Source organism: Lynx canadensis, chromosome B2, assembly GCF_007474595.2.
Source record: "Lynx canadensis isolate LIC74 chromosome B2, mLynCan4.pri.v2, whole genome shotgun sequence".
Classification (NCBI taxonomy): domain Eukaryota; kingdom Metazoa; phylum Chordata; class Mammalia; order Carnivora; family Felidae; genus Lynx; species Lynx canadensis.
Window position 1 is genome coordinate 50,378,027 of NC_044307.1, and position 20,117 is coordinate 50,398,143.

The window sequence follows — 20,117 nt, forward strand, 5'->3', positions numbered from 1 at the left end:
GGGCCAGATGGCAGGCCAAACCCAGGGGAGGCTGGGACTTGCTTTGTGCCAGAACATTTTCAAAAGGAATGAGCTCTTTTCCTCCCTCCCCCCCCCCCCACCCCAGAGGCTAGAAATATCTTCCCCACCAGCAAGGCTGTCACCTGTGGCCACCTCAAACCTTGTTACTCCCATTGCTTCTCTAGCCCTTTTCACTGTCCTGAGTACAGGTCCCTGATTTGGAAAATCGGAAACAGCATGTTGCACTCTAGCTGCCTCCTTTAAAAAAAGAATAACCATCTTATCCTTTAAGGAATTTTTATCAAAATAATATGGAAGGGAAAGCATTGCATTTAAAAGAAATTCATTTAAATATTAACTTCAAGAGCTTATCTATCTCAGGTAAGGGCTTTTCTTACCTAACATGATCTCATAGGAAGAGGTATGCACTGTATTTTAGACTCCAGGAGGCCTTGACCAACTCAAAGGCTGCAGAATAACACCTCAGATCTTATCATGCATTATGCTTTCCAAAAAATTTCCACATCCATTTGAGCTTGTACATAATTGTTTGAAGGAAGGCCAACAAGATCTCCATTAAACTAGAAAACACGCTAAGAAAGTGGAAGGATTGGTTCAAAGTCACATAACTAGTTGTAATGTTTAAACTCAAATTGATTTCTTCTTCAGACAAATATAGGGCTCAGCTAATCAGAAACATCAATACCCAAATATTTGCAGAGCCCTTTACAGTGTGTGAAGTACTTTTACCGTTGTGCATACTTTAATCTCATTTTAACTTTTGACCCTAAATACCTCATGAATAGCTAGGGTTGTATGGTTTCTTTGCAGGTTAAAGTGACTTACTTTACACCTTGTCCTTGGATGCCAAATAAAGCATTCTTTGCACCTCACAGTCTTCTCAGAGCCCAAAAGGTCATTGGCTACAGGCCTTTGGTGGCCTGGAGTATAATATCAAATCTCACTCTCCAGTGACAGGTTCTTGAAAATACCTCGATTCCTTGGATAAGAAATTCCTCTAGGATTGATACTCTTCCCAAGATTCTGCAAGCCCTCCCTCTCATCTTTCATTAGGATTTTCAGTTCTTCAAACAATTAGATCTCCCAGGGATTTTGACAAGTGATATGACTTTGAATATAGGATTTAAAAAAAAAAATACTTCTCTGCCTTATAAAAAAGTTACACAGATTTAGCAGAAAGTCCCCCATTTATCATTTTCAAGTAATATGTGCTTATTAAAGAAAATGCAAAAAAAAATAGGGAAAAAAGATAATCCATAGACCCATTATTAAAATAAATCTCTTCCAGGGAAAAATAAGGCTATGGCAAAATGTTGTTAATGATAAGTAAATTAGCAGTGTCATATAAAACTCCAAGAAAAAACAGAAATTGGGATCTAGAAATTTTAAGCAACCTAATACTTCCATTCTTTTGTGCATAATCAACAGTCTCTGGCTCAGTGTACAGGAATACCAAGATAGTTATATTACACTCCCTTCAGACATTACACTATGTAGGTAATTTGATGATACTGTGGCTGAGATACAGGCTCATGTAACAAAGCCAACGATACATTATCTTGTATTGAAAGAATTCTCTGAAATGCCTCTCCTGAATCAAGCCCTCCAAGAAAACCCTGCTAGAAAGACTTTCCCTGGAGGGGAGGCCTAGCCTGTTGAACTGGTGATTATGTGATTCACTGACAGCCACTCCACAAACACTGAACACCACTAGGTGCCAAGCCCTGTTCTAGGCACCAGGAATACAGCAATGGCCAAAACACACAAATCCTTGCCCTTAGGGAGCTTGCATTCAGGGGTTGGAGGATGGGTAGGACAAACAATGAACCAAATAAGTAAGTTATGTAGTATGTTAGAAGGTGATAGTGCCAAGGAGAAATCGCAAGAATAGGCCAGAGGGACAGGATAGGTGTGCAATTTTAAACAGAATCAGGGAAGACTACAGAAATAGGTGAGGGAGTTGGCTCTGTTTCTCTCCCAAGCAGATGCAAAAAGTGTAAGGGCCCTGAGGCCAGAGCATGCTAGGAAGAGCTGGAGGCTGGCATGAACAGAGAGAGAGAAAGAGAGAGAGACAGGGTAGTAGACAATGCAGACAAGTTGTGAGAGCCCTATAAGCACTTTGGCTTTTACTATGACTTCAGGACAGGGTACGCTGGGGAAGAATTCTGCTCAAGAAAACTCACGGTCATTGTTTACTTACATGGACTAATTACTAGTTGCACATTACCTTGCCTGTAGAAAACAGTAAATCTTGTGCCCTGCAATCTACACTAAACCAGGTTATCATCAAGCTAATCCATCTGTGGGCTGGTCACATGGACTCTGTATTCCCGTGAACACTCTCTGGTATTCACAGGATTCTTCCCAAATTTTTCTTAGCATTTTTTTAAGTGCTCAGAATGCTGAGTTCCACTTCCCAGATAGGCTTTGAATGTTTCCTTGTTCTACTGACACTGGTTTGTACTCTGGATAGTCCTCTGGGCAAAAATGCAATGAAACATCCAAGGCAGAGTCTATAAACTAGGAATAATAACATCAACAGTTTACATTAGCTGGTGCTCACTCCTTGCCAAGTCCTTAGCTGAGCTATTTTCTTAGATTCTTTCACTTAACCCTTCACTTACAACCCTATGAGATAGATATTATTGTCTCCATTTTCAAATGTGGAAATTGATAGATTAGGTAAGTTTGCCCAGGACTACCTGGCTAGTAAGTAATGGAATCTCACAGAAACTCAGGCCTTTGAATCCAGAATCCATATTCTTAACCCAAACAAAGTAAATGTAGAAGGTTTTCTGGCCTAACTTCCCCATTGACGACTGTGTGAACTAGAAGCGTAGAATTGAGAAGAAAATGTAATGTGGGTTTTTGTTTTTGTTTTGTTTTGTTTTGCCCTGATAAATGAAATAAACCTGAAGATGCAATTCTTGTTTCATTTCTAGACACTTTGGCCAAGCATAATCCTTAGGCTGTTATTGATGGTGAAATTCTTAAATGTACTTCTGTGCTAGAATCCAATGCAGACCTAGTCACATTACAAATGTCAGTCTCAGGGGCCATCTGTGACCATTCAGAAAAATTCCAAGGTATCAAACCAGCTTTAAGAACCACTGACTATCCTCAATTATTTCCCTACATTTCTCTAGTGAACCCTTCCTCATCTTCAGGACCTATTAAATATATCCTATTATTCATTAAAGTGAACTTGAGCACTATTCTGAGCTAATGCAATTTCTTTTCCTTAAAGACAACTATGGAAACATGCAAAGCATCTCCACTCAGTGTTTTTCTCTTTTTGCAAGAACAAATCATTTTGGAATCTTACTAATTTTACTGTGGGAAAAGGACCTTTGCACAAAGTTTGTTTTCAATAAGTACTAGTGGCAATCATCGTCATAATAATTATTATTTCTATCACTTTATGCAGTGCAGGGTGCTGGGGGTTCTATACAAAAGTGTCCACCTTTTCCACGGGGTCTAAAAGTATCTCACCAGAGTGGCAGCTCTCTGCCTTTGGGAGGGATTTCTCTCCACTCATAACAGATTAAGACATGTTTTATTTTCCCAGGATGCTGCATATGTTCTGCGTAGCTTTCACTGTTTTCAAATGACCACATGACCGCAAAGCAATTAGTGACCATTAATTCTGGTTCAGGCTTCTCATTTTTGAGACGAAATAACCAGAATCTCAGGTAGGTAAGTTGTCTGAGCTCAAACAAATATTTATAGTACAATAAGGACATGAATGTGGTTCTCAAGACCCCAACCTGGTGTTTCATTTTCTGTTCCATGCTACATATGTGAAAAAGGAAAAGGAAGAGTGTTTGAGATGTGCAACAGAAGTATCAACAGAAATGCAAGCATTTCCCCCTTGTTTCAAGGTTGGCACTTACCTGAATTAATGAATTTGCCTGTTCACCTTTGGAATCTACAACTATAATGGATATTACTGCCACATTGCTCTCACATATCTCTGTCTCCATACTATTAAACCCTTATTAGGTCAGAGATGTCTGACAAGCAGGATGGCAAAGTCAATGATACCTCACATGCCGAAGGAGGAAGATCTTTTCCATCTGAGAGAGGATTGAGGCAGAGTGTAAGAAATACTCAACTGGGAACTAGACTTTAACTAATGGTTTCTCAACCTCTTTTGGTCTGGGGATATCTCATCAGTAAAATGAGCGGGCTGGACTGTGTCAATCGATTCCCAGGTTTTTTATTGTGACCATGTAAAAAATACCTAGAATATGAATATGTATATATCTTGAAGACTTTTTCAGCAAATTATTCCTATCCATATAACATTGGATACATCCTGATAATTAATATTCTATTTGTTCCTTTTTAAAAAAAAATGTTGTCACAATCCATTGAGTTGATTTTAACAGCTACTAATGGAGACTGGCATGTTTGAAAAATACTGGGTGATCTCCAAGTTATTCACTCATTCACTTGGTCATTTTACAGCTGTTCATTGAGTATTTATGAGGTGTTAGCACTGTGATGGGATCCAGGAAAATGGCAATGAACAAAACAAAGAACCTATCCTTGTGACACTTATATCCTGTGAAATCTGATTCTGTGAGGTAATGTTTCATAGGCTTTTTCAGAGGGAAAGGAATTCCAATTCAACCAGCTAAAGTCATAGAATGGGTTTGACTTAAGGGAGAAAAAAGCAGCTGAAACACAAATTTTTTGAAACCCCTGGCAGGAACCCACCATCAGGCCAAAATCATCTGAACCCAAATTGTATGCATTTGCATCAAATGAAGATTTCCTGTGGGTCCTAAATCTGCTCCTGTAACTGCTTGGAAGTCCCTGAGGATGTTTCTTTTGCCCTTTACCATATTTTGCAAAGATCAAGGTGGCTCGACTGGGCAGTCTTTTTAGATAAGAGATTCCAGAAACCACAGAGTGGTGGAAATGAATGCTAGATAGCACTCTGACTGAGGGACACTCCCCTGCAAAGTCTTACCCCTTTGTTCATACATTAGCCACATCCCCAGCACTTTCAAACCTGCAGGTTTATAATTGAATTTTCCAGAAACAATGCTGTACCATTTTTATTCAGCAGAGGGAAGTAGAGCACCCAAGATCATTGCATAAATATCTGAGGGACACACACACACACATGCTTGCTATATGTCCTGTAAATTTAGGCACTGAAGAATAATATCACAGGATTGAGAACAAATTCTGGGAAAAACGCTGAAAAAGGAGACTTATTTTAGATAACTGCTGTATTTTAGCCTCTGCCAGTCTGATATCTCCCAGGAACTGCTGAGAGATAGCCAGCATGAGGCCCTCTTTTCAGTTTGGCCTGCTGGCAGTCTAATCTTTCCCTATTTTCCTTTCCCCAAGTTTTGAAACACCTGCTAAGTCATGCAATGTCTCTGTGGTCTTCTGAGTCCGGGCTTGATGCACAGCCTTCAGACCATAGCACTTTTTACTTCAGCTGCCGGGGATGGCCTGGGTCCTGCTCTCTCCTACATATTGCAAAAAGTGGAAAATAGCACAAATCGAAGTGTGATACATGCTGAGTTGTCAGTCATGTTTGGGAGAAATGAGATATAAACTTAATCACACAAAATGTCAGGGTTCAAGCAGTTTTCCAAAGCCCTATCATTATTTTTTAATTTTCCCCCCACTTCTTTACAGACTTGTCCCGTGCTTTTTAGCACTGATGCAACCACTGCCTGGCTTCCTCTCCTCAGAGGTGATGGCATTTTTAAGAGGCCAAGGAAGGTTTTACTCGCCATGCATTTCTAGGGTCCAAAAGGAGTTAAAACATTTAATCATTTAACTAGTGTGTTCTTCTGGAACAGCAAAGCATTTCAGCAGAGTCCACTCCTCAAATAGAAACAGATGCCACAATGGACAATAGGCTTAGGCATGACTTACCCTTTCCAGTCCCCATGGACTCCTTCCCTACCCAAGTGTAACCATACAGTTAGTCTAGAAGGGCTCTTTCAAGTGTGACCATAGATTTACTTTTATTAAGATAGAGGGGAGGGCAGGATCATATAACTGGTAAGAATTTAAGGTTATCATCAAGAGTCAGCAAGGATTATAGCTCCAGTGTTTCTGGGTACTCAGCATCAGTGAGGTGGAAAGAAGTGAGAGAAGCATCTTCTCTTTGAAAGTTGAACTTGCCATTTTGAAATATTCTCCCAGTAGCTGGCTTCCATCCTAGGTCAGTGGCTAAGATATAATGCAATGGACAGATACTTTTAAAGCTTTCAGAAAGTTCAACAATGCTAATGCACTGATTTTTAAAAAAAAAAGCACTAAATGCCTGCGTTAAGGTAATATACTAATAGAAAATAAAAGAAAATTTTAAAGGTAAAAAAAGGGAAGGTACAAAAACAGGAAACAGAAGTAGTAAGGAGAGAGGAGGGGTTAGCAAAAAAGAAACTGAGCAGGTTGTGGTAGCTAGCCACCAATAACTGCTTCAGGGGGCGCCTGGGTAGCTCAGTAAGTTAAGCCTCCGACTTTGGCTCAGGTCATGATCTCACAGTTCATGGGTTTGAGCACAGCATCCTGCTCTGTGCTGACAGCTCAGAGCCTGGAGCCTGCTTTGGATTCTGTATATGTGTGTGTGTCTCCCCCTCTCCTGCTCACGCTCTCTCTCAAAAATAAAATAAAAACATTTAAAAAAAAATAACTGCTTCAGGTGCCACCAGTGGATTAATGTCATAGTCCCCCTGAGCTTCATGCCCATTACTGAAACTCAACAGGGGGATTTGCTCTGACAAGCAGCAATAAAACTAAAGCTGTTGACTATATTAGCAGTAAACTACCCGTGACATGGAGATACGCTTTCTGGGTCAGGCTTGGCTATTCTATCATGTTCCTGAAGTGGCTCATTATCAGAAACAGCTGTTATAAAAATCAGATTCCTGGGTTCTATTTCAGACCTAAAGAATCCCATGTCTGGGCGTCAGGATTTTGTTTGCTTTTTGTTTTTATCTTTAAGCTTTCCAGTGGTGATGGATAGTTGTTGTTGTTTCTCTTTCCTGAAAATGTTTCAGGAACAGGATTACATTTAAGGCATAATAATTTAAACAAGTTTTACAAAAATCACCAAAGGTGAGAATACCTACTACGATCCTGACAATATTTCACCCATTTGCTTCTTTCTTTAGGACTTAGTTTTCTCTTTGAAGGACATGCATTTCCCCTTGTTCAGATCTTTGCATTGCAGCTGCAGATAGGTGTAGAGATCAGAATTGAGATTAGCACTCTGTAGCCCTAAGGTTAACGTATATTGAGTCTCCTGAGGCGAACATGCAAGGCCCAGTCTTCGGGGAGAACCGAGAGGGAGGAGAGAGGCAGGGATCCACACAGGTGAAGATGGTAAAAAGATAATGCGGCAGTGGGAGGATTAGGGACAAGACGGCTGCATTAGTTCTTTGGACATCTTTGGGCCAGAGACACAACCGTGAATAATCCGCAGCCCCTCTCCCAACAAGCATAGGCCCGGGGTGCCACTTTCAACCGGAACCAACCATTTACACTTCAGTGTGAACTGGGACAAGAACCCTTTTCCCAGGGCGGCGAGAGGTGAGGTCCCTAGCTCAAGGCGCTGGCGGGGAGCGTGGAGAACCCGGTGAAAGGAAAGGAAGCACCTTCCCCTCCACCGTAGCTCATCTAAGGGACCGCTCCCCCCGCCCTGGACCTCACAGCAACGATGGCACCCTCTCTGCGGTCACGTCCTTCCACCCCGCAACGCCCCAGTCACTGCCACTGAGTCCGTAACCACCTCTCAAACGGAACGCCGGATCCTGGGGGCGGCGCATGCGCTCACTCCTTACACCCGCTCCTCAGGCCCCGCCCCCAGGCGCGGCGCTCCGGAAGTTTGGCATTACCATGGAGCTTCCAGAGGCCCACAGACGCGGCTCGTCGCCCCGGCAACTGGGGCGCCCAACACCCTACACCGCTGGAGGCGGCGAAAGCGGCCGCCATGGTGTCCAACCCTGTGCATGGCCTGCCCTTTCTCCCGGGCTCGTCCTTTAGGGACCCCACGGTGAGGACTTCTCTGCCCAACCCCCACCTGGCCCCACGCGCAGGCGGCCTTGAGGGCTCGCTGCTTAGCGCACCTGTAGCCTCCTCCTCCCAAGATTGCCCTGTGTCCCTTCAAACCCGTCCTCTGTCCCCACCTGTTCTCTGCCTGCCTCCACAATGCCGTCGTCCTCCTCCTCTCTCTCCCATCCTTTGCCCTCGGCCTCATCCTCTAGTTTTTCCACTTCACCTGGGCAGGACATTGGCCTCCTTGTTCTCATCCTCCTAGCTGCGTTCTTCCTCCTACCCTGTTCCTCTAGTCCCTGCCTCTTCTCCCTCCAGATCTCAGTTTGCCCCAGTTTCCTCCCTAGCTCATTGTCCCACCCCGTATCCCTCTCTGCCCAGCTCCCTTCGTAACCGCGCTCAGTTCCCCAGCCTAGCCCCTTTTCCCACTCAGCCTCCCTACAACTTCGTCCTCCTTCCCACAGCCCCATCTCACCCATCTTCCCTGGCCCATCATTCCCGCCCGCCTCCTTCCTCTTCCTTATCCTGGACCCAGCAGTCTTGCCCCCTCCCAGCTTGGTTTCCTGCCTTCTGTATATCATTTCCACTCATTCTCCTCTTTCCGCCAGGTCCTTTTCCGCAGTCTCTGCCCTCCTCGTTTATGCTTCTACCTAGCCCCATCCCCTTTCCGTTCAGCACTCCTGTCTTGTCTACAACTTAGTCCCACCTTCTCTCCAGCCCTGTTTTATCTTCTTTCACAACTTCGGTTTCTCCAAAAGTCAGACTTTTGACACTTGCCTATCTTCCTCCCAAACCATAACTCCCCGCTTTGTAGAAGATAATTCCATCCCGTCCCTTCAACCACAGTTGATTAGTTGTTTTTTTCTTCCCCAGTTCTATTCTTTTCTCTCTAACATTTGTACAAAAGATTCCTGACTAGATTGTTTTGCTCTTTCCCTACTTTAACTGTTTTTAGTTGTGTTCTGTAGACAAAATTGCAGGGGGGGGGGGGGAAGCTTGTTTTTGTTTTTTTCTCCTTCTGACATAGTTTAGCCCTTGACAAAATTATTTATTATTTGTTTCACTTCAGACATGGTTACTGAAATATGTTTGAAGATTAATATTGAGATTCAGTAAGCTATCATAGATGAGATGATGATAATTTGTATAGTTTAATAATTTAAGTTATAAGTTCCTTTCCATGGGTATAAAGGTAAGATAAAATATGTAGTCAACTTATTTTCTTTGGGAGACTGAATTGAAATTGAAAGTTTGGTGAAGGAGTTTGAATTCTGAGTTTCTTCTTGATAATTATTCCTGCATGAAGACACAGCATTATAGAGTTTTTGCTTCAGTGGAGTTTTCCATTTTACATAAGTTAAAAAATATTGTAGGCACATTCCCATCCTGTGCAGGAGGAGCCTAAGCATCTGGTGTTGGTGAATGTGGGTTACCCACAAGGTAGGGTTGAGTCAATTTGGGGGATTTACAAAGGTGTGGACTGGAGGTGCCAGGCTCTGAGAATATACATTGCTGTTCTTCGTGTAAGATGAACTGTGCATTGGACAAAATTTATTTATTTTTTTAAAGTTTATTTTTATTTTGAGAGAAAGAGAAGCCCAAGCAGGAATTGGGATGTGGGGCTTGATCTCACGAACCTTGCAATCACGACCTAAGCTGAAATCAAGAGTCCGACTGAACCACCCAGGCACCCGGACCTATTTTATATTTTAAATACACTGGCCAAGCATCAACCTATTTGCCTTATTTGAAATTTGGGAAACATGTTCACTGTCTTTATTCAGCACTGAAGAACTATATATATATAACACTCAAAGCATTCAGAGGGTGAACCATAATGACTAAGAGGGGTGGGAGGCTACCCAGTGTGTGGTATTTTGTTATAGCAGCCTGAACAGACTAAGATAGTTTGTAAATATTTTCTCCCATTCCTGAGGTTGTCTTGTCATTTTATTTCCTTTGCCATACAGAGCTTTTTAATTTGATCTAGTTCCATTTATTTTTGCTTCTGCTGACTGTGCTTTTGGTATTATATCCAAAAGTCAAGACTAGTGTCAAGGAGCTTTTTCCTTCGTTTTCTTTTAGGAATTTTACAATTCCAGGTCTTATGTTTAAGACTTCAATAGTATACTTTGAGTCAATTTTTGTGACTTCCATAAAATAGGGATCCAGTTTCATTCTTTTGCATGGGGATACCCAGTTTTCCCAGCACCAATTATTGAAGAGACTGTCCTTTCCCCATTGTGTATTCTTGGCATGCTTGTCAAAGATAGTTGGCCATATATGCATGAGTTTATTTCTGGGCTCTATTCTGTTCCATTGGCTTACGTGTTTCCTTTTTATGCCAGTACCACACAGTTTTGATTACTGTAGCTTTATTTTTTGTTTTTCGTTTTTAAAATTTTTTAAATGTTTATTTTTGAGGGAGTGCAAGTGGGGGAGGAAGGGACAGGGGGACAGAGGATCCTCAGCGGGCTCTGTGCTGAGAGCAGCGATCCCAATGTGGAGTTTGAACTCATAAACTGTGATATCATGACCTAAACTGTAGTCAAAGTTGGATGCTCAACTGACTGAGACACTCAGGTGCCCCTGATTACTATAGCTTTGTAATGATAGTTTGAAATCAGGAAGTATGATACCTCCAGGTTTGTTGTTCTTTCTCAAGATTGCTTTGGCTTTTTGGGGTCTTTTGTGGTTCTATGTGAATTTTAGGATTTTTTTTTTTCAATTTCTGTGAAAAATGCCATTGGAATTTTGAGAAGGATTGCATTGAATCTGTAGATCGCTTTGGATGGTGTGGACCTTTAAACAATATTAATTCTTCCAATTCAAGAACATAAGATATCTTTCCATTTGTTTCTGTCTTTAATTTCTTTCATCAGTGTCTTACAGTTTTCAGTGTATAGGTTTTTCGTGTCCTTTGTTCAATTTATTCCTAAGTATTTTATTGTTTTTGATGCTATTATAAATGGAATTGTTTTCTTAATTTCACTTTCAGATAGTTCATTGTTAGTCTATAGAAACACAATTGATCTCTATATGTTAATTTTGTATCCTGCAACTTTACTGAATTCATTGATTAGTTCTAACAGTTTTTTGGTGGAGTCTTTAGGGTTTTCCGAATGTAAGATCATGTCATCTGCATACAAATACTTTTACTTCTTCCTTTCCTATTTGGATTCCTCTTATTTCCTTTTTCGCCTGATTGCTCTGGCTAAGACTTCTAGTACTATGGTGAATAAGAGTGGTAAAAGTGGGTACCCTTATCTTGTTCCTGGTCTTATAAGAAAAGGTTTCAATGTATCACCATTGAGTAGGATGTTAGGTATGGGCTTGTCACATTATGGCCTTTACTACATTGAGATATGTTCCTTCTTTACCCAGTCTGTCAAATTTTTATAGGAATGGATGTTGCATTTGGTCAAACAATTTTTCTCCCTCTATTGAGATGATCATATGATTTTTATCTTTCATTCTATTAATGTGGTATATAACATGTATTCATCTGTGTAAGTTGAACCATCCTTGCATCTCAAGCATAAATCCCACTTGATCATGATGTATGATCCTTTTAATGAGCTGTTAAATACAGTTTGCTAAATTTTTTTACCTGTGCATCTATATTTATCAAGGATATTGGTCTGTAACTTTTTTTTATATAGTAGCCTTATCTGGTTTTGGTATCAGGGAGATCTTGTTTCTTTTTTATAAATTTTTTTTTCTTTTAACGTTTATTTATTTTTGAGACAGAGAGAGAGCATGAACAGGGGAGGGTCAGAGAGAGAGGGAGATACAGAATCTGAAACAGGCTCCAGGCTCTGAGCTGTCAGCACAGAGCCTGACGCGGCGCTCGAACTCACCGACCGCGAGATCATGACCTGAGCTGAAGTCAGACGCTCAACCAACTGAGCCACCCAGGCACCCCTCTTGTTTCTTAATGCATGCATTTATCACTATAAAATCCCCTATTAAACTGCTTTTGCTGGTTCCCAGACGCTCTCATATGTTATGCTTCTATTTTCATTTGTTTCAAGATATTTTTTAATTTCCCTTTTGATTTCTTCTTTGACCCGCTGTTGTGCAGGAGTGTGTGGTTTAATTTCTACATATTTGTGAATTTTCTAGCTTTCTTCATGTTATTGATTTCTATTTTCATAGAATTGTGTTGGGAAAAGATACTCGGTATGATTTCAGTCTGTTGAGATTTTTTTGTCACCTGTCATGTCACCTACCCTGGAAAATGTTTCTGTACTTTAGAAGAATGCATGTTCTGCTATTGTTGGATGGCTTATTCTTTATATGTCTGTTAGGTCCATTTGGTCTAAAGTATTGTTCAAATCCAATGTTTCCTTGTTCATTTCCTATCTGTGAGTTATCCTTTGAAATCCCTTACTATTACTGTTTTGTCTATTTCTCCCTCAGATCTGTTAGTATTTCCTTAATATAGTTAGGTGCTTTGGTGTGGGGTACATATATATTTATGATCGTTATATCTTTTTTTCCTACTCTGTTTTAATTCCAGTATAGGTAACACAGTGTTATATTAGTTTCAGGTGATTGTTATGTCTTCTTGATTAATTGATCCCCTTACCATTATATAATGACCACCTGTGTGTCTTGTTACCATTTTTGGCTTAAAGTCTATTTTGTCTGATAGAAATATAGCTACCCATGCTCTCTTTTGGTTTCCACTTGCATAGATTATCTTTCTCCATACCTTCACTTTCAGCCTATGTGTGTGCTTCAAGCCAAAGCGAGTCTCTTATAGTATAGACAGCATACAGTTGGATCTCATGGGGTTTTTTTTAGTCATCCACCTTGCCTTTTGATTGGAGAATTCAATTAATTTACATTTAGAGTAACTATTGTTAGGTACGGACTTACTAATGCCATTTTATTGTTTTCTGGCTGTTTTGTGGTTCCTTTGTTCCTTTCCTCCTGTCTTGCGTCTTCCTTTGTGAAGTAATGATTTATCATAGCAATATCTTTGCTTTCTTCTCTTTACTTTTTGTGAATCTACTGTAGATTTTTGCTTTGTAGTTACCATGAGTCTTAACATATAACGTAAATATGTTATATATATATATATATATATATATATATATATGTCTATTTTACACTGACAGCAATTCAACTTTGATCACATACAAAAACTCTACCCTCTTCCTCTTCTTCCCTTTATGTTTTTCATGTTACCATTTACATCTTTTTATATTTTTTATCCATTAACAAATTGTTGGAGCTAGAAAGGTTTTCAATACTTTTGTTTTCTAATCTTTATACTAGAGTTAAGAAGTGAACATATCACCATGTTACAGTTATTAGGGTATTCTGAATCCAACTATATGCTTACCTTAAACATCCAACTTAATGCCTTTTTTGTTGTAGCTTGAAGAACTTCTTTCAGTCTTCCCCTAAGGCATGTTTAGTGGCAATGAATCCTCTCATCTTTCATTTATTAGGGAAAGTCTTCATCTTGCCTTTATTTCTGAAGCACATCTTTTCCAGAAAAGTATCCTGAGTTGCCAGTTTCTTTTATTTCTTTATTTTTTTTAATGTTTATTTTTGAGAGAGAGCAGTCACGAGTAGGAGAGGGGCAGAGAGATGGGGACAGAAGATCTGAAGTGGGTTCTGTGCTGACAGCAGAGAGTTTGATGTGGGGCTCGAACCCACAAACTGTGAGATCATGACCTGAGCCCAAGTCAGATGCTCAACCAACTGAGCCATCCAGGTGCCCTGCAGTTTCTTTCTTTTAGCACTTTGAATAGATCATCACATTCTCTCCTGCCCTACAAAGTCTCTGCTGAGAAATCCAGAGGTTCCCTTGTATGTATGAGAGAGTTTTTTTTCTTTTACAGGTTTTAAAATTCTGGCTTTGATTTTAGACAGTTTTATTATTATGTGTCCTGGAGAAGATTATTTTGGAGTGAAATTTTGAGATACCTATAGCTTCATGAACTTGAATGTCCACATCTCTCCCCAGGTTTGAGAAGTTTGCAGCCATTATTTTTTTAAATAATCTTTCTACCCCTTTCTGTCTTCTCCTAGAGAAGGATGCAGTGGTGCAAACATGATTTTTCTTGTTGGTGTCCCCATAAGTCCCATGGGCTTTTTTCATGCCTTTTCATTCTTTTTTTTTTTTTTTTTTCCTCTGATTGGATAACTTCAGTTCATTTGTCTTCTAGCATACAGATTCTTATGCTTGTTCAACTTTTCTGTTGAAGCTATAGTTGGATTCTTCAGTTGAGTCGTTGTGTTCTTCAGCCCCCAAATTCCTGTTTGGTTCTTTTTTATGTTGAACTTCTCATTTTGTTCGTTTGTTGTTTTCCTGACATCATTAATTGCTTATCTGTATTCTTTGTAGGTCTCTGAGCATCTTTAGGACAATTTTGAATTTTTTTTTTATTAGGCAATTCCTGGTTCTCCATTTCTTTGAGGCTATTTACTATAGATGGTGGAGTCATGTTTCCCTGATTCTTCATGATCCTTGTATCTTGCATAAGTGCCTTCACATGAAGAAGCAGTCACCTCTTCCAGACTTTATGGACTGACTGTGGTAAGGGAGTGGGTGGAGGCGTGCTGAAGCTTGCTGTGATCCTGGGCCTAGTGGTGTATGTAGGGCACCAAGTGCAGGGGTGTGTGGCAGCACTGGGTTCAGGTTGGGGACATGATGTGTCTTTGGCCCAGGCCACTGGAGTATGCAGCACTGACAACTGTTAGTCCTTTGCAGGTAGTACAGGGGGTCCATAGTGGCTGCAAGGACTATTGGGGTCTTTAGTAGTACCTCTGGGTCCGGCAGCTAGGGACCAGGGCAAGCAGCAGTGGTGGCTGGAACAGGTAGTATACACATACTTGTCTGCAGGGTGCCAGCTGTGGGAGCCTCTGTCGGGTCAGGGGCCATCTGCAGGCACACACATAGCGGTGGGAGCCAGAGCAGGCAAGGGCCAGGGCCAGCTATGGGCTCACTGGCCGCTGTAGAGGCCCTGGTTGTTGGCGTGTCCTCCTGTGGCTACACACTCTCCTCTCTGGTATGCACACTGCTGTAGAAGCCTGTGATGACTGATGATGCTTGGGTCATGTGCAGCACAGCCGGAGGGGCTAGTTTGAAGTGCGTGAATTGGGGAGGAGTCAGCCAGGGGGTGTCTGTGTTGGCATCTTGCACTCAAGCAGCTGCAGAGGCCAGAGCTGGCTGCTGATGTGGTTCCCAGGCTCTGGAGAAAACTTGGGGAGGGGAGGGAGGGAGTGAGGAGGGTGATCGAATGGCTGGCATCGTGAATACCTGTGGGGTAAAAGCTGGTGACATCTGCAGGGGGTACCTAGTGGCTGCAGCAATACTGGCCCTTGGCTTTGGGTCAGTGGTCAGATCTGCTGGGTTTGTCTGCAGAGCAGGTGTCTGCACACCACAGTCACTCCCTCTGAGTACCTGCTGCCAGTCACCCCTCCTTTTCTTCCGTGTTCCTAACTGGCTTTATACTCTTCAGCTTTGCCAGTCTGGGTGGGATGAAACTGAAGTGGGACCTTTATGTACTACCTCAAAAGACTGGAGAGGCTGGTTGCTCGCCCTGCTCTTCCTTCCTGGCCAGGGAACCTCTTTCTGCCTGGGGAGTTCCTTTTGGCACTGAATAGTGCTGGTTTGGGGGATGAGATGACGCAGGCAAAATGAAGCTGTCTTCCTTCTCTCCTTGTGTAGTTATTCTCAGGTTTTTTTGTTTCACTGCATTGCTGCGACCTCCTAACTGGACTCCGGAACTCCTCCAGAGCTGTTTTTGTCCATGGATAACTAACTATTCAATTGTTGATCTTTGTGGAGGGATAGGGAGCCTGCGGTGTCCTATGTTACCATTTTCATCTCTCCTCTGCCCTTGAAAATACTTCCTTTCCACTTTTTTCTTTTTTATTTAATCTTTTAATTACCAGAAAAAAATGTGTTCGTTGTAATATATATATATGAATGTATATTTATATATTTATATATATATCTCAACATTATATATATGTGTATATATACACATACATATCTCAACATTATTCAGAAAGAATACAGAGAACATCCAAATCCAGTTTCTTTCTTTGCACATGTTTGCATGCTTCTAATTATAGTATACATGTAATTTTATATGCTGCTTTTTTGGGCTTATTAAATCATAAACATTTTTCCCAGATTGCCATGTGGTCTTTAAAACCAATATTTTAATGGCTTCATCATAGTCCATTAAGTGACTTTTCCATCATTAACTCATATGTTTGTCTTTTATTTCCAATGTTTTGCTATTGCAATTAACATTATAATGGTCAGCTTCAGTCATATTGTTCTTTCCCATAATTTTGGATTATATATTTAAAATGAAGGATTAAGGGTGGAATTATTGAGTTCAAGACTTCGAATATATAATACCCATTTTCATTTCAAAGAGTTGTCTGAATGCATCAGTGTTACTATAACAAGAAGAGCCTTTTATTTCAGGTAAGAATTCATGTCACAGAGTCGGATCTTCTAGGTTCCATGGTTTATGAGCACTTGATAAGATTAAAAACACAGGAAGAATTAAGTGAAGGATTAAGAGTATAGATGAGATAGGGGCACCTGGGTGGCTCAGTCGGTTGGGCGTCCGACTTTGGCTCAGGTCATGATCTCACAGTTCGTGGGTTCAAGCCCTACATCAGGCTCTGTGCTGACAGCTTGGAGCCTGGAGCCTGCTTCGGATTCTGTGTCTCCGTCTCTCTCTGTCTCTCTGCCCCTACCCTGCTCACACTCTGTCTTTTTGTCTCTCTCAAAAATAAATAAACATTAAAAAAAAATTAAAAAAAAAAGAGTATAGATGAGATAATATTTTAGTTTCTCATGAAAAGTGAACTGGTAACTAAATTGGGCATTCTGGAGCAGGACTTTAAGTTTATTTTAAGCTCAGGCTGCTGCTTTTCTCCCTGTTCCTGACCAGGTGTTTTAGCTTAAAACATAAGAACCTTCTAGTCTAGGTAAACTTTTTGATACAAGGTTTGTGATGTTTGTAAGCAAAGTTTAAGTTATGATGTTTTTGAAAGTTAGCTCTTTTGCCTAACATATTTATAAAATATTACTAATGAACCACTTCTTTTCTTCCTCAGAAAACAGCATTTCATAGAAGCCAGACACTGGGCTACAGGAATGGCTATGCAGTTGTTCGACGTCCAACAGTTGGGATAGGCGGGGACCGGCTTCCAGTCAACCAGCTGTCCCAGGCTGAGCTGGATGAGTTGGCCAACAAGGCACCAGTTCTAACTTATGGCCAACCTAAGCAGGCCCCACCTGCAGCATTTATTCCTGCACATGTGGCTTTTGACAAAAAGGTATCATCTGGGACTTCAGGGTACCCCTTGAATTCAGATTTCTGAGTGCCAACTGTTTGCAGGAAAGTCAACAGCTAACCACAGGTTTTCCAGAGTGCACTGAGGAGAAAATTGTTCAAATGCCTCAACCTTTAGTCATAGACAGCTGAGCTTAGGATTGAAAGAGGCTTTCTTTAGTCAGGAAGCCTATTACAGAAAATAATTCCCTGTAGCCTTCACTGAAATATTTTCCAAATACAGTTAAAGAAAAGTTGGATGAATTCTGAATTCTTGAGTTCATATTGCTCCATGTTTACCAGCTCTGTGCGGTCTACTTTTTGAAAGTCTTACCCGTAATGTGACAAAACCTTAGTCTCTATGAATTGCAAAATGTCATCATGACAACAACTCCATCTTTTGCAGTTTTGTCCAGGCTGTCTCCGTAAATTTTTATTTTTCAGGGAACGTTTCAGATTTGGCACAACATAACCAAAGGGTAGTGTAACATTTTTGTTTGTTTCTCATTTACCCATATGCTTTTGTAATGTAGGCTGTTTTATGTCCATCTTTTGACGATTCCATATCCTTGATTTTCCTTGTCAGTGAGCCTCTTCTTTCAACTAAAGTGAGATAGTCCTAACCTTGGCCATGCCACAGAATCCCTACTGGGACTTAAGAAACGGAAATATCTCCCTAACCCTCACTGAGTCTAATTTCCAGGTGATATTTATGTATAACCGAGTAAGAGAACTACTGACCAGTTTTTATGTTAGCTTTCCTAGCCTAATTTCTCTCATTTTTAAATTTTTCTTTTCGCTTTATTATTTTCGTTACATGTCTATACTATGTTCATATAGATAGTTAACTTTTATTGAGTAGCTATTGAAACTAGAGGCTGGAAGATACAAAGTAACCTGGTGGTGAAACTATATCATTTACATTCATAATTATTTAATTTAAAAAATCTTTTTAACGTATCAGCCAGAATCCTTACAATCCCCTTTTCCCCATCTCAGTGAACTCAGCTGATAACACGTTCACGTATCCATTCACAGGCTGAACATAAACATCCAGTAAACAGTATCAATTATGTGACTGGGTATTTCTTTACTTTTTTCTTGTTTCTCTGTGAGTCTATGATAGTTTCAGCCCCAGCCGTGACCCTAACCCCAAGTTTGGCCTCAGGCAAGCCATTCAACCACCCTGAGTCTGTTTCCTCCTTTGTAAAATGAGGGAGATTCAATTTGCTGATCACTTCTGGCTTTCACATTTTGTGTATTTATATATCGGTGGCTCAAATGCAGACCATTTCACGCATGGATTATTGATCATGTCCCCACTAGTAGTGATCATGTCTCCATTTCGGTTCTTTAGAGTTGGTCTAAAATGTTCCTTGAAAATTATCTTTTGTCTTTTGCTTTTACCATGTTATCTTTCTCCTTCAAATGTTCCATTCCATTCAACCATTTTGCCTTTTTATTATGAGTTTTAGGGCTTTAACTCCATTGTATGCATATTTCACCTCTGCAATTGCCCATTCTCTTTTGGTTTTTAATCTTGTTTTTCCATGGTAGACACTATACCTTTTTAGCAACAGCATTGTGTATAAAATTATTCATCTTCCCATTCATCAAACCATATTTGTGTTTTCACCAAAGGGTCTCCTTGGTTTGTTCCTCTAATTCCTGTAGAGGGTTAAGTTAACCTATAACACCATTCTACCTATAACACCATTCTAATATTTTCTCTCCCTGAGAAGAAAGATTAAAAATACAAACAGAATAAAAGAAATTTTAAAATTAATCCCAAAGCTTGTCAACACAAGCTTTTAATGTTTAAAACATTTTTTTTAATGTTTGTTTATTTCTTGAGAGAGAGAGAGAGAGAGAGGGAGGGAGGGAGGGGCAGAGAGAGGGAAACACAGAATCCAAAGCAGGCTCCAGGCTCCAAGCTGTCAGCACAGAGCCCGACGCGGGGCTTGAACTCACGAACTGCGAGATCATGACCTGAACAGAAGTCAGACGCTTAACTGACTGAGCCACCTAGGTGCCCCAGGCTTTTAATGTTTTTTAAATGTGCAATCGGTGTGCCATTTTGACTTCCCACTGATGCTTCCTGGAGGTTTTGCTCTATCTATCCATATGTTTCTGAGTACAATGAGGGTATTTATATGCCATCCAAAGATGCTGTGGTAGATGGATGATTTGACTCTTATTCATATAAATTCTCTAAGAATGAATATGTCATTAATATGCATTTACAGGGGACTCTCGTTTAAAGAAATGGACTTGAGCCTTCATTTTCATTGTGAAACTAGAAGTCATAGTTGTGCCCAAATTTCTTACTCTTTCCAGAAATTCTGAGATTTTTGATATAGAAGTGAAGCTAGGAGAGTTTAAGGTCTTTAAGCCATCTCATCAAGGAACCATGACTAAATAGTCTATATGTAGTTTAAATATCTCAAGCAGAGGTCAACAAACTTTTTCTGTAAAGGACCAAATGGTAAATATTTTGGGCTTTGCAGCTGTCTTAGTCTACTTGAGCTGACATAATAAAATACCATTTACTGGTACCTTACATAATAGAAATTAATTTTCTCATGATTCTGGAGACTGGAAGTCAAAGATCAAGGGTCCTGCTGATTTGGTTTCTGGGGAGGGCTCTTTTCTTGGCTTTAGATGGCTGCCTTCTTGCTATGTCCTCACATGGCCTTTCCTCAGTGTGGGTATGCTGAGAGAGAGATCTTCTCTCCTTACAAAGCC

General features: G+C 40.6%; 1 protein-coding gene across 1 annotated transcript in view; it reads left to right on the forward strand.

The window, feature by feature from the left end:
* The first annotated feature begins 7,893 nt into the window (after positions 1-7,893).
* Positions 7,894-20,117, forward strand: part of EFHC1 (EF-hand domain containing 1) — a 67,335-nt gene continuing 55,111 nt past the window's right edge. The window contains exons 1-2 of the mRNA XM_030315710.2: positions 7,894-8,050; positions 17,155-17,376. Coding sequence (XP_030171570.1) covers positions 7,988-8,050; positions 17,155-17,376 — 285 coding nt within the window. The 5' untranslated portion in view covers positions 7,894-7,987. The remainder of the gene's footprint in view (positions 8,051-17,154; positions 17,377-20,117) is intronic.